The sequence below is a fragment of the Phyllopteryx taeniolatus genome, chromosome 1, assembly GCF_024500385.1.
Source record: "Phyllopteryx taeniolatus isolate TA_2022b chromosome 1, UOR_Ptae_1.2, whole genome shotgun sequence".
Classification (NCBI taxonomy): Eukaryota; Metazoa; Chordata; class Actinopteri; order Syngnathiformes; family Syngnathidae; genus Phyllopteryx; species Phyllopteryx taeniolatus.
The window spans coordinates 15,003,482-15,016,082 of NC_084502.1; the positions used below are offsets into that span (position 1 = coordinate 15,003,482).

A 12,601-nucleotide genomic window follows, 5' to 3' on the forward strand; every position below is an offset into this window, starting at 1 on the left:
CCAAATGCCCCCTTGAACACAATATTTTGCATTTACAGCCTGTTCTGGTCCAGCCATGTCCTCCTGACTCCATTTCTCCATCACACGTTCAGCTGAGCTTGTCAGATCCGTCCAGCTGTCCCGCCGTTTCAAATGGGCTGTACACACTGTCTACACAAACTACACAGGTAAAACAATATTCTCTTGCTGGCGCTAAATTGTTTTTACTCCAAAAAGTGAACTCATTAGGGAATAGATTAAAGGGACTTTGCCTCAGTTAAATCCATTGGTGGGACTAATAAGGGCGCTGAGGCAGTTAATGCCTTTTCACACTGCACTTGCTCAGTGTGAAAGGCCCCCACGTCAAAGCGCAACGTCGACGGCAACGGGGATGCGGCCATTCCATATTTGGAATGCTGACGTAGCAGCCAACCAGGAAGTAAACAGAAAGGGTTTTCCCGCTGAAGAAGTAGACCGCACCTTGGCAAGATGTCGGTGTCTTTTTAACAAATGAAAGCCCTGTTGTTACACATTTTAAGGAGGAGCATGAGGAGGAGGAGGAGGAGGAGGAGACGAACTGCAGATTAAAAAAAATAATAATAAACAAATAAATAAAAAGGATATGGCTTCATCTCATTTTAATGGCTCATCAGAACCTCCGAGAATTTCGGCCTGTTCGTGAGCTACAATTTTACCAAGACTGCGTTGATGTATATTTCAGGCTAAGCAGACATTTTGGGAAAAACCGCATGTATTAGGGCGTCCTTCATTTTCCCCTTGCCGTTTACAGTACTGCCAAACTAGCACTCAGAAATCACTTTGCCAGCCTCTCTCGCATTGGAGGAACTTTTTTGACATCACCACGTCAATGCTCCAGAACGGAACATTTTTGCAGACGCCCTCTGCATTAGCGTCGCGTCATGTCAACACGCGCTGACGCCCCCGCAGCACATAAACAATGAATGGGAAAGTTGAGGGCGTCAGACGCCTTGCCAAGTGTGGTATGAAAGAGCCTGTACTCATTACGTTACACTCTCACACCTTGTGGTAGTGTCCCTTGAAAGACTCACGCAACTCGTTAGTGTGGCAAAACAGAAACAATGCTTGCGCGACCCTCTCCCTGGGAAATTTCTTAAAAAGCTGATTTCAATCCTAGGACCTTCTATTCTTAACATGATTAATTTCTCCCTCTCTTCTAGCATTGTACCTACAGACCCTTTCTTAATAGACCCAACCTTGACCCCGAGAGTCAAATCAGCTCTCGACAAAGGTCGAATAACCCCTTTATCTTGAGAATTTTTGAAAAAAATTGTAGCACAATAGATTAATAATCACATTGCATCTTAATGTAGCAATACATTTGAACCACTTCAGTCTGGATTCAGACAGATCAATCTACTGAGATGGCCCTCGCAAAAGTAGCTAACAATTTTTTTAATAGCTTTGGAAATTGACACGTCATCAATAGTATTATTACTTGACCTCAACTCTGCCTTTGATACCATCCATCCATCCATCCATTTTCTGAGCCGCTTCTCTTCACTAGGGTCATGGGCTGCTGGAGCCTATCCCAGCTATCTTCGGGCAGGAGGGGGGCTTCACCCTGAACTGGTTGCCAGCCAATCACAGGGCACATACAAACAAACAACCAACAATTTAGAGTTGTCAATTAACCGACCAGCATGTTTTGGGGATGTGGGAGGAAACCAGAGTACCCGGAGAAAACCCACGCAGGCACGGGGAGATCATGCAAACTCCATTTGAACCCCAGTCCTCAGAACTGTGAGGCAGACGCTCTAACCAGTCGTTCTCCTTTGAGACTATTGATCATAATATACTACTAGATTGCTTTGAAACATCTATCGTGTAAAGCCTAAGCACTTTTTTGGTTTCGATCTTATCTCTCAGCGAGGACACCATGTAAATTCATGGCAACGTGACCACCGAGTATTTTATTGTCACCTAGCGGTTTGGGTCCCGCTGTAGGCAAAATGTAAAAATGGCAACTAGTTGTTGTAGAGATGCTAGTCTGCTCCTGGCTTCTGTCGAGTTGCCCTTAAGCAAGGCACAGTCCCCATGCCCCAGCTCAAAAAGCGTAGCATTGCAATTTGCCCCTTTCACACTGACATCTCTCTCTTTACATGCCGGCATTTGCGTATATTGGTTCTAGGTGAGGTGCGCGACACAAAATATATAGTAGAGTGTAAGTTAAATATTCCAGAGAGGGATTATAATCAGCATAATAAATTAACATTCCTTAACAGTGGGATGATAATTTTCTTATTAATGCATTTCACACCAAAGGTTATCTTAAAAGCCTTTTCAAACATTAGACCCATTCTCCATATGGATTGTGAAACTCTACATAAACAGAACCACTTGTACAGAAAGAAACATTGAACAGAACCAGACTGTGTGGGGCCACGATCTGCCTTATTGGTTGTCACAGAAATACAGTGGCAAAAGGGGGTTGGGAGAGCACTACACATACCAATTGTGGAAAGAGTGTAGAGGAGAAAGAACAAAACGAGTAACATATAAACAACACATGTCTGCACTTGAGCAACAGAATTCTGGAACAGCTGGAGACTCTATGGAGACTTTTTGCAGCAGCCTTACCATTTCTGAATATAAATGTTTTATCATGTTACAAATACAGTACAAAGTAGGGAAACTTTTTCTTTTTCTTTTACATTTTGAGATTTGCATCTTGTTGTCTAGCATTACTTTACAATCAACAACTCTGGGGGGGTTCGGGTATAACAGGGTATTAGTTGTTCACTGCTTTCTCAATTGACTCAAGCTGGAATGGCCTAGTACATAACAAACAGGAAGCAGGCTGAGCCAGACGAGGAAGTGGGTAAGTGATGCCTATCAAAAGCAGATAGTTTCCCATACCCGTAGTGCAGTGAATAGGAGGAACTTCACACTGAGGCTGTAAACACTGCATTGCATTCTTTCAAATTGCTGCATAAATATTACATTTTTATGAGTAGGAAAAATCAGTAAAGACTTCACTTTTGCTAAAAGGTATAAGGTGACTTAAATGCACAGGATTGAAATACTTTCTGTCGGTGTGTCAAATGTTCTGTACCGCCTGCAGAGAGCAGGCGATGGCTGCCGCAGGGGTCAAGTGGCGGATTCTGGAAGCCAGGCTCCATTTTCGGGTCCCTCAGCTGGACGACGCCCGAGCAACCTGGCCCAGCTTGCTGAAGATGACCTATGAACTCTAAATGGTCTCGTGAGCCTGAGGGACAGCATGAAGACTAGAAGTCTGTTGCTCCAGAACTTACAACTAGTTCGGGAATATGAAGGAACCTATGAAAGAACTTTAGGGAGCACCTGTAAAATTACTCTTTTTGAAAAAAAAAAAAAAGGTGAAGTGACAAGCTACGGCCACTCTGTGTGTGCACATGAAAACAAATCACCCTGCAGGAGGTTGCTGGGCACTCGAAGGAAGGACAATCAGTGTTATTACAATTACTGCATTTGACTAGTTTAAGAGTTTGGAGAAAGGGTGGGGAGAGTTGGTTTGACTATCAAATATTCATTCCTAATTGGGGCGGTCACTGGAGTGTGCCTTTCAGTTTGTATGCAACAATACATGGACGTTTTTTTTTGGGGGGGGGGGGGTTTCCTGCATGAGAGTGTGCAAGGATCTGCATGTGCTCTTCCTGTACTCTCAGGTAATAAGACACAACTAGAGTAATACACTTGGTGATTCCTCTGCTGATTGTTGAGCTGACTATTTAGGGTGACAATTTCAGGTAACACATTCTGAACATTACACTAAATTCAAGAGTCAATAAAAGAAGGACTTTGTCTCTGCCCTATGCTCACATTCAGCAGCTCTCGTCGGGTGCATGTGCCTATTTTGGTTTTCCAGTCTCTCTCTCTCTCTCTCTCTCTCTCTCTCTCTCTCTCTCTCTCTCTCTCTAAAAAGACATGGTTCCCTAGCAGAAGGCCAAGTGTGAACAGTGAAGAAGAAAGTGAAACATTTTGCTTTCCAATGTGCTTTTGCTGGACTGATGGAGACCTCTGGATGGCGCCAAGCGGCAAACACTGCTTCAAGTAGCAGGCTGTGTGTTTATTTGTTCACCGCAAGATTCTCTGGTGTATCTTTAATTTTGTTGTTGTTTTTTTTTAAACAAATATTTTAAACTTCTCTACAAAACTGAGAAGTGACTTTTTTTTTCTTCAGAGGACTGACACGTGAGTGTGATGTCCAATGATTAAAAACCTGTAATCAGTTTTTTGCTCTCTGTTTTTTCTCCCCAAAGTATTGCTTACAATTAACCAGTGGCGGGAAGTAACACATCACAAATATTTTGTTACTGGACTTAAATCGATTTTTAAGGTATCTGTACTGACCTTGAGTATTTTTTCTCTTATGACTTTTTACTTTTCTTCTCTCTATTTGAAAACAGATATCTGTACTTTCATCTGCTGAATTTGTAAAAATAGACAGAGGGAAAGTCAATTGCGTTTGATAACTTGATTGATTGTGATCTTATCGTCATATAAGGTGGGGAAAAAAACAGGTCCGGAGAAGCAAGATAGTCCTGATACATGGCCTTATGTAAGAGAATTGTTTTATATTGTTGGCCACCAGTAATACCGGTAATGCATTTCTCAAAGCATCTCATTTCTGTAGCGCCACAAAATGTTTGAGTAACAAGCAGAGTAATGCTTTCCTTTCCTCAGGAGAGTAGTTAGACTACAGTTACCTCTTCTAAACAATAATAGTTACTTTTGCATCATCAATGCCTTTCACCAAATATGAATTTGTAGTAGAAGATTTGAGCAAAGAGCAGTCCAGCTGTGCAGAAGCAATTACACAAGACTACTCTTGTTTTCTAACAAGTGGAAGAAAGCGATTGGGAAGTGATTGTTGATTCTACAATGCACAGTTACGGTGCAGTACCTTAAAAGTGCAATGAAATGCACGATTTCACTGTCACCCAACTATTTTTGTTATTTTCCTTAGTAAAAACTGTGTTTTATTGTTGTTCCTTTTTTTATTTACACATTAAGAATACAGCTTAACTGGCGTGTTAAACGCACAATGAGTTGTGGGTTAATTATACAACTCGAAGTGCGCGGTCATAAATCGGTCACAGAGGGTAAAGACTGTCTCATTGAAGGACTTACAATGAAAAGTGAGAACTCTCAACTTTGTCTGGAGTCCGGACTGTGGGCTGGTTGAACGCGCTGCACAGCTGACATCACGTAGTAAGACAAAAAGGTTTTCTCGCTCTTCGCATCAAGATTACTGTGGTGGGAGCAATGGTGTCTGTGTGTGTGTCACTCTCACATTTACGTCCACGCATGCACAAACGCGTGCACACACACACAGTTGCCTTCATGGACCACAATTGGCAGTGTACTGAGAATGGTGTGCTTGTTTACGTTGAGGCACTTACTGTATTGTGTTGGCATGTCAAGTCTGCACTAAGTTTCTGATTTAATGTGGCTTCAACTACACTAATATTAAAATTATATAAAATATTAAAATATATAAAATTATTGGTTCATGTTGATGACATCATTCTGTAACTTGTGTGGCGTACATTACCAAGTAATGGTACGGTTAAGCTAATGCTTTTTTTGTACTGTGGATAAGTGATATTCCTGCCAATTGGCAGCTGCTGAAAGTAAGTCAAAAGTTACTTCTTCCTAACTTACCGCAATTTCTCGTGTATACTGCGCATTCCCACCCCCCCCCAAAAAAATTGTCAAAAGTCAATAGTGCGCATTATACATAGGTATAGGATAAAATAAAAAAGACTTTCACATTTTATAAATGTATGCTGCCATCTTGAGGTCATTCTAGTATGCCACCTAGAGGTTATGAAAAAGGTGTAGCCTCCGCTTTCATCGCAATATGACAGCAGTACATATGACTGCATATATATACAATTGCGCTCATAAATTTACATACTCAGGCAGAATTTGTGAAATATTGTTTTGTTTTTAATACGACTGATGACTGAACAGCAACCATCATTAATTTCTTTATGGTTATGTTTTGTTTAATGATAATGCTTTTCTGAAATGCTTGACAGTTTAATTTGAATCCCATTAAAATAAAATTAAATGTGTTTCGCCTGGTCCTTCATGTTTTCTTAAAAGAATTGTACATATCTTACAAATTCTGCCTGGGTAATCAAACATATGAGCACAACTGTGTGTTTTCTCATTTACTAAATAAAAGTAGGGCTGTGAATTTCAAAATAAGAACAAGTAAATAAAAATAAAGTATTATGTGTTCAAATAAAGTGCTTAACTTCAGAATAATTCTTTGAAAAAAACTAACAAAATACAGATAATACTTCATGTTTTGATCATATGGGTGGAAGCAAAATCATGCATTGTAAAAATGCATTATACATAGGTAGAAGGGTTTTCCAGAATTTTTAGCTCAACTTTGGGGGTGCGCATTATTCATGGTTGCACGTTATACACAAGAAATTACGGTAGTTACTTTTGAAATCAAGTAATCAGTAAAGTAACTAAGTTACTTTTAAGCTCAAGTAATCAGTAAAGTAACTAAGTTAACTGTGGCAGCACTGTTGGCCACAAGAATTATGTGGCGGCTTTAAAAAAAATCAACAGCTTCTGTTGTTGAAACAATTCTAAGTCAAATCTGAAAAAAACATATACAAGTAAGGTATATATTTTTAGCTAATTTTTAAATTTTGACCAACTAAGTTATCGAACTGTGTATTGTACAGAATGGACAGTAAAAATATTTTTTTACTTTGTACATTTTAGTCTGTATATTTTTTAAAAAACCTTACTTAAGTACAGGAGGTTATTCAGTACTTCTACGTTACTGGTAGTTTTTTCTATTTCTTTTTTTTTCCATGTGTCTGTACTTCTACATTAGTACAGTGTAAGTACTTTTGCGGCCTCTGAAATTGACAAGCATTTTGTCCAAGTTTGCTGAAGCTGTGACTGGACACGGGTTGAGCTGTTCAATGAAAAAAAAAATAATAATAAAAATAAAATAAATAAATAAAGGTCAACAGAGCCCCCTAGTGGTGGTCTTTAGATACATGAACAGAAGAAACAACCAGTTAATGAAGACGTCTCTTCTGTCAAAAAAACGTTTTTTTTTTTTTTTTTTTTTTTTTTTGCCAGTAGAGGACGACACAGTGCTTCCTCTCCAACTATACAGTACACTCTATGTTGGAATCTTATTAGGCCTATCTATCTATCTATCTATCTATCTATCTATCTATCTATCTATCTATCTATCTATCTATCTATCTATCTATCTATCTATCTATCTATCTATCTATCTATCTATCTATCTATCTATCTAATCATGTTTTTGAATAATTCCACATTCAGAAGAATAAACGGAAATGCTGTAATATGCATGCCAGGCCAGTAAGCGATATAGCGATAACACCTACTCAAGAGAGAGCTCGCACACAAAGCAAACATGTGTCCTCGTGTCTTTTGCATACACTATGTTGGTATACAGTACCGTGAAAAAGTATTTGCTCCCTCCTCGAATTCTTTTATTTATTTAAAAAAAATGTTGCATAGTTTGCCCACTTTATTGTTTAAGATCATCAAAGAAATGTAAATATAAGACAAAGATAACCCAAGTAAAAATGAAATGCAGTTTTTTTTATACCTGGTCCTGTGTGAAAAAGTAGTTGATCCCTTGTTAAATCATGAATTAACTGTGGCTAATCACATTTTTGGCAAAGCTGAGTTCATTTTCACTGACAACCCCCAAGCCTGAATACCTCCAGACGTGATCAATCAAGAAATCACTTAAATAGACCTGTTTCACAAAATGAAGTCAGCCAAAAGATTCTTAAAAAGCGGTTCAAGTAAATTTCACAATCCAAAGAATTTCAAGACTTCTGTCCGTCTTGAAAGGGTCGCAAAGCCATTTCGGAAGCTTCTTTTCTGATTGAACAGAACTTGTACTTGAAGCAGTTGCAGCCAAGAGAAACGCTGTGACTGTTGGGAATAAATTAATACAATGATTTGAATTTTGATTGTAAATGCTTCTAATAGTGTTTAGGCCAGCAGAGAAGGCCTTGCTGACCCTGACCATTTACCACTATTTTCTAACGAATGTGGATGGAATATGAATCTGGTCATTGATAGTGTAGATTAAGTGGGAATGATTTTCTGTCCATATATGTGCGCTGTGATTGATTGCCGACTAAACTGCCGTTGAGTCTGCCTTTCACCCTAATTGAGCTGGGATTGGCTCTCGCTTGTCGGTGACCCAAGAAAGGTTAAGTGGCATAGAAAATGGATGGTCGGATGATGTGAATCGAAATATTCTCCATGTGATCTATCATCATTTCATTCACTGCGTATCTCAACCACTATACATGTTTCATTTACTTACCGTGTTCGGCGTGTCTGTTTATACATAAACACACAACAGACCATGTGATAAATGTGAAAGAAATAGATTCACATTTCCGGTAGTAAATCTGTCAAGTTACTGTCATTTGAGTTTGAGTTTTCATCACTTAGAAGCAGTTTTTCTTCCTCCCAAATAATGTTCGTTGGGTGTATTTTCATATTCAACAATGTTTTGCATGCTCGATGATGCGCAAGGCAACAGCTCTGCTATTATATAGATATGGTCATTTATTGTAAATGATTTTCTTCCATAATATCAAACATCACACAACTGCTGTATCATGGTATCCACTTTGAGAGCTATTTTTTTGTTTAGAAAGTTTTCAGTCTCCAAAATGAAGCTTTCAATTGAAGTGTGCTACGCTTCAGAACCCCTTGATAAGAATTCATGCTCGGCTCTGACACCCCCCTTGAAGAAAGTTCAAACAGACTTCAAAACAAAGAGAAGGAACCCCTGGATGAGCAGACATCTGGTTGGCTGGTCTCGGAATAAAGGCCCATTCTGGGCTGTAAAGCACAGCCTATCGTAACACGACTGTGATAAACGACGGCGGGCTGTAGGGGGGGGGGTCGAGGGGTATTAACTTTCACAAGGGTGCAAAAAAGGGAGTTTCTGTCACCACCGAGGGGGGCTCAGCAACAGGGGTCCCATTCACAGGGAATTCCTCGCCAGTGCATCTGTTGACTCAATCTTCTCCGTGGAGCGAAAAAAAACAGCCATTAAAAGGCCACATGACTGTGAACTTGATTGCAGAAGGCGCAACAAACAGCCCATCAATGGGATGAGTATTTACTCAGAGGCGTGAAGGTCTTTGAACAGCCCACCATGTTGGGCTTCCTTCACGCCAGCAGCACAATGGGGCAGCATTGGTATTGTGCAGAGGATCAAATGATCATTTAGATGGATATAAAATGTTAGGGTTTTTCCTGAGCTCTGCAGGGTAGTCACACATTTAGTGAAAGAGCTGGTTTAAAGAAAAAAAAAAAAAAAGTAGAAGAAGTGAAACCCATTGTCATTGGTAATTACATTACTCGTAAAGGTGTGAGAAAGTAACATTGAGGAAGAGTCCGTCGTTTCAACACGGAGATTGTTTATTAAAATTTACATGCAGCCATTAAGTCGATAACATAATTCACATTTATACATAATTTACAGCGAAACTGGAATGTTCCACATACAATTTCTGAATCCCCAAAAATTAAAGATTGTGTTTTTAAAAAAAGTGAAACGTGAAGCAGAAAAATCAGGGCTACAATTAAAATATCTAATTATTCTAATCAACATCTTGGAATTCTTATCAATTCATCCTGGGCTTTCCTCTATGGCTTACCTTTAATCCTGCTCATTATAATATATAACAAACATATTAAAAGAACCCATTGTTTTTTCCATTTTCATATCAAATCCAATTCAGAACAAACGGATCATCCTTTTTTCTCTATTCTTTATGACCTCTAAAATAGTCTTTGCTCGCCTGCCTTGACAAAACACGACGTACTTGCCCCAGAGTGCAAACCTATGGCGTTAAGTCAGAATAACACCCTTTCGATTTGGAATTTCGGTAAACTGGATGGCAGACGTTACTCTCTCTTGATGCTGGTGAGCAGAGTGTCTGAGCCCTGTGACGGCTGCCCAGACCTGCTCTTCCTGGTCTGGTGGGTCTTGACGTGTTTGGAGAGGTGGTCACTCCTCATGAATCTCTTGCCGCACTGCTGGCACCCGAACCGTTTCTCCCCGGTGTGTGTGCGCAGGTGCCTCTGCAGCTCATCCGACCGCGTGAAGCTTTTGCCGCAAAAGAGCCAGTTACAGATGAAGGGCCTCTCGCCGGCGTGCCAGCGCAGGTGGGCCTTCAGGTGCGAGGTCTTCTTGTACACTTTGCCACACTCCGGGATGTGGCAGATGTGCAGTCTCTTTTTGCCAAACTCCAATCCTCCGCCGCTGGCTTGGCAGTTGGGGCACTTGCAGCGCCTGCAGCGGCGCGTGGAGCTCAACAGGCCCTTGGAGGTCCCCTGGAGGAGAGCGGCTATCTGCGGCTGGTGGCCCAAAACCAGCTGTCTGCCCAGGGCGAAGGGATGGTTGGAGGGTGTTGCGTTGGTTTGGGGAAGGCTCCACCACTGCTGCCCTTCCTCCCCGTGGCCTCCAGGCAGGTGATGCCTTGCTGAAGAGTTCTGGAGGAAGCTGGGGAAGTTTTGTCCCACACTGCTGTGTTGTGGGTAGTAGGACCCGTTGGCCTGCGGCTGCGAGGACAGCACTTTTACAGGGGAGAGTTCGAAGGAGTACGACGACACGGGCTCAGCGGGAGGGGTGAGAGGAAGCTCGTGGTGGTGGTGATGATGATGATGGTGGTGGGGGTGATGATGGTGGTGGTGCCCCAGGCCAGACTGCACGTGTCCAGGAAACTGCACCTTGGGCACGGTGAAGGTCATTTGGTGTGTGCTGAGAGCCGTGCTGGGCGCCATGTCGTTGCTCCAGAGCTGGAACATCCCAGATGCGGAGCTGACGGTGCCCTCGTAGGGGAACTGGGAGCCCTCGGAGGCCGTGGTGCTGCCCACCTGCCAGGCTTGGCTACAGGTGGTGGCCAGGAAGGATAGGGCGTTGGGGGGTCCCTCCGGAGAGGAGCTGGGCGTGCGGTCCTGTTTTGGAATAAACACACTTATACAGTTTGTATACAAAATGTTCAAAAATACAAAATGCGCTATAAAGGATGGTTAGTGTAAATAATGCCAAATGTTAGCTTTAGTTCATCAAACTGTTCGATATGATTGTATTTATTCGTCAACACAAAGAATTAAATGAATCCTACAGTAACTTCATAAAGAAATTCGATAAATACAATAGTGTGGAACAGGTTGCTACAAGAACAGGAGATATCTTCTGAAGTGGCTGTCTTAACGTTTCATTATTTTTTATTTCACTTGACTTTATTGACTTATTTTTATCAGTGATTAAAATGAATCATTCTTTTGATACATCTCATACTTGAAGTTCCGTCACTATGCACACATTTGATAGAAAACAGCAACAAAATATTGACTTCAATATCATTGGCTTTAGTAAAATCCCTTTTAAAAAAAAAAAAAAAAATCTATTTCTATTTTGTAGCATTTTTTACCTTCTTCTCTGTATATTATGATATTGAATCGTCAAAAGGTGGTAAATGAATCAATTAATAATACTAATAAAATATTTGGTTACTCAACCCCACCAAGTCAGTGTACTAATGTTAAACTGTTAACGTTAAGTTAAACACAAAAACTTAATGTAATGAAACGCAACTGGTACGTCAAAACCAATTCATCAGCAGAACACAATCATTCAGCAATATGAAGTTAATCTTTAAATTAGTGCGACACAATCTTGCGTTAATGGAATTTAAAACATGATGTTCAGAAAGTCACCGCACTTCAGATTTTTATCAACAGGCATATTTCAATACAGGAGGTACAAGGAATTGTATTGAAACATGTCTTACAGTAACTTTCACTGTTTACTTCTTGTACATTGTTATTCACAGACGTGTTTAAATAAAGAATACAGGAGGTCCATTGAAATTGCATTGAAACGCGTAGGTAAAAAAAAATATGCACAGTCATTTTCCGATTTCAAATGATGGGACAAATTGGCACTCGGTGCAACAAACCTGTAAAAAGGTGTGCAAAAAGTTGTCAGTCCTTTGTATGGTGAGCGCAGCCATGTGTGCTGGCGTCGTTTCTTCTCCACGCGAATGCAACCCAAGCGTCCACGCGCGGGGGGGAAGTACACCAAAGTGACGCGCTCACTCGGTCGCTCTCGGCAACAACCACGCGGGGACAATCCCGCCACATTCAAAACAAGGTCCACGCGGGTGTCTGTGGAAAGCTGGTCGCGCTGCTCCAGAGCGTGGGACGTGAACGCGCGCGCTCTAAATCCCCGCGATCAACTCCTGAGGAGTCTGAGTTGCTTGTCGTCTTTATAGAGGCGAAAGATCCGCTCAACGGGGTCTCCCGTGATGCAGGAGAGCAAAGGAGGGGAGGGGAGGGAGGGGGTCGTCAGATGAAGGGGTGGGCCGCTCATAATTTCACTGCCTTTCAACCAAAAGATGACCCTCACAATTGACCCCCCCCCCCCCCCCCCCCACCTTCCGCTGATATGAACACAACCCCAGTGAGGGCAAAACAAAAATTCGATTTCACTTTAATACACCGATAAGAGCAATGACAAAACATCCTCTTTATAGGA

General features: G+C 41.3%; 2 protein-coding genes across 7 annotated transcripts in view; one reads left to right on the plus strand and one right to left on the minus strand.

Moving 5' to 3' along the window:
- Positions 1-4,231, plus strand: part of arhgef25a (Rho guanine nucleotide exchange factor (GEF) 25a) — a 67,586-nt gene extending 63,355 nt beyond the window's left edge. For all 6 annotated transcript variants that reach the window (XM_061774613.1, XM_061774631.1, XM_061774622.1 and 3 more), the window contains 2 exons: positions 39-167; positions 3,083-4,231. In XM_061774613.1, coding sequence (XP_061630597.1) covers positions 39-167; positions 3,083-3,205 — 252 coding nt within the window. In that variant the 3' untranslated portion in view covers positions 3,206-4,231. The remainder of the gene's footprint in view (positions 1-38; positions 168-3,082) is intronic.
- Positions 4,232-9,456: 5,225 nt separating this feature from the next.
- On the minus strand, positions 9,457-12,291 carry sp5l (Sp5 transcription factor-like). The gene is made up of 2 exons (XM_061784902.1): positions 12,024-12,291; positions 9,457-11,016 (listed from the first exon to the last, which is right to left on the minus strand). Exons 1-2 carry the CDS (start codon positions 12,075-12,077, stop codon positions 9,964-9,966), a joined length of 1,107 nt encoding a protein of 368 aa, XP_061640886.1. The 5' UTR covers positions 12,078-12,291; the 3' UTR covers positions 9,457-9,963.
- Positions 12,292-12,601: the final 310 nt, after the last annotated feature.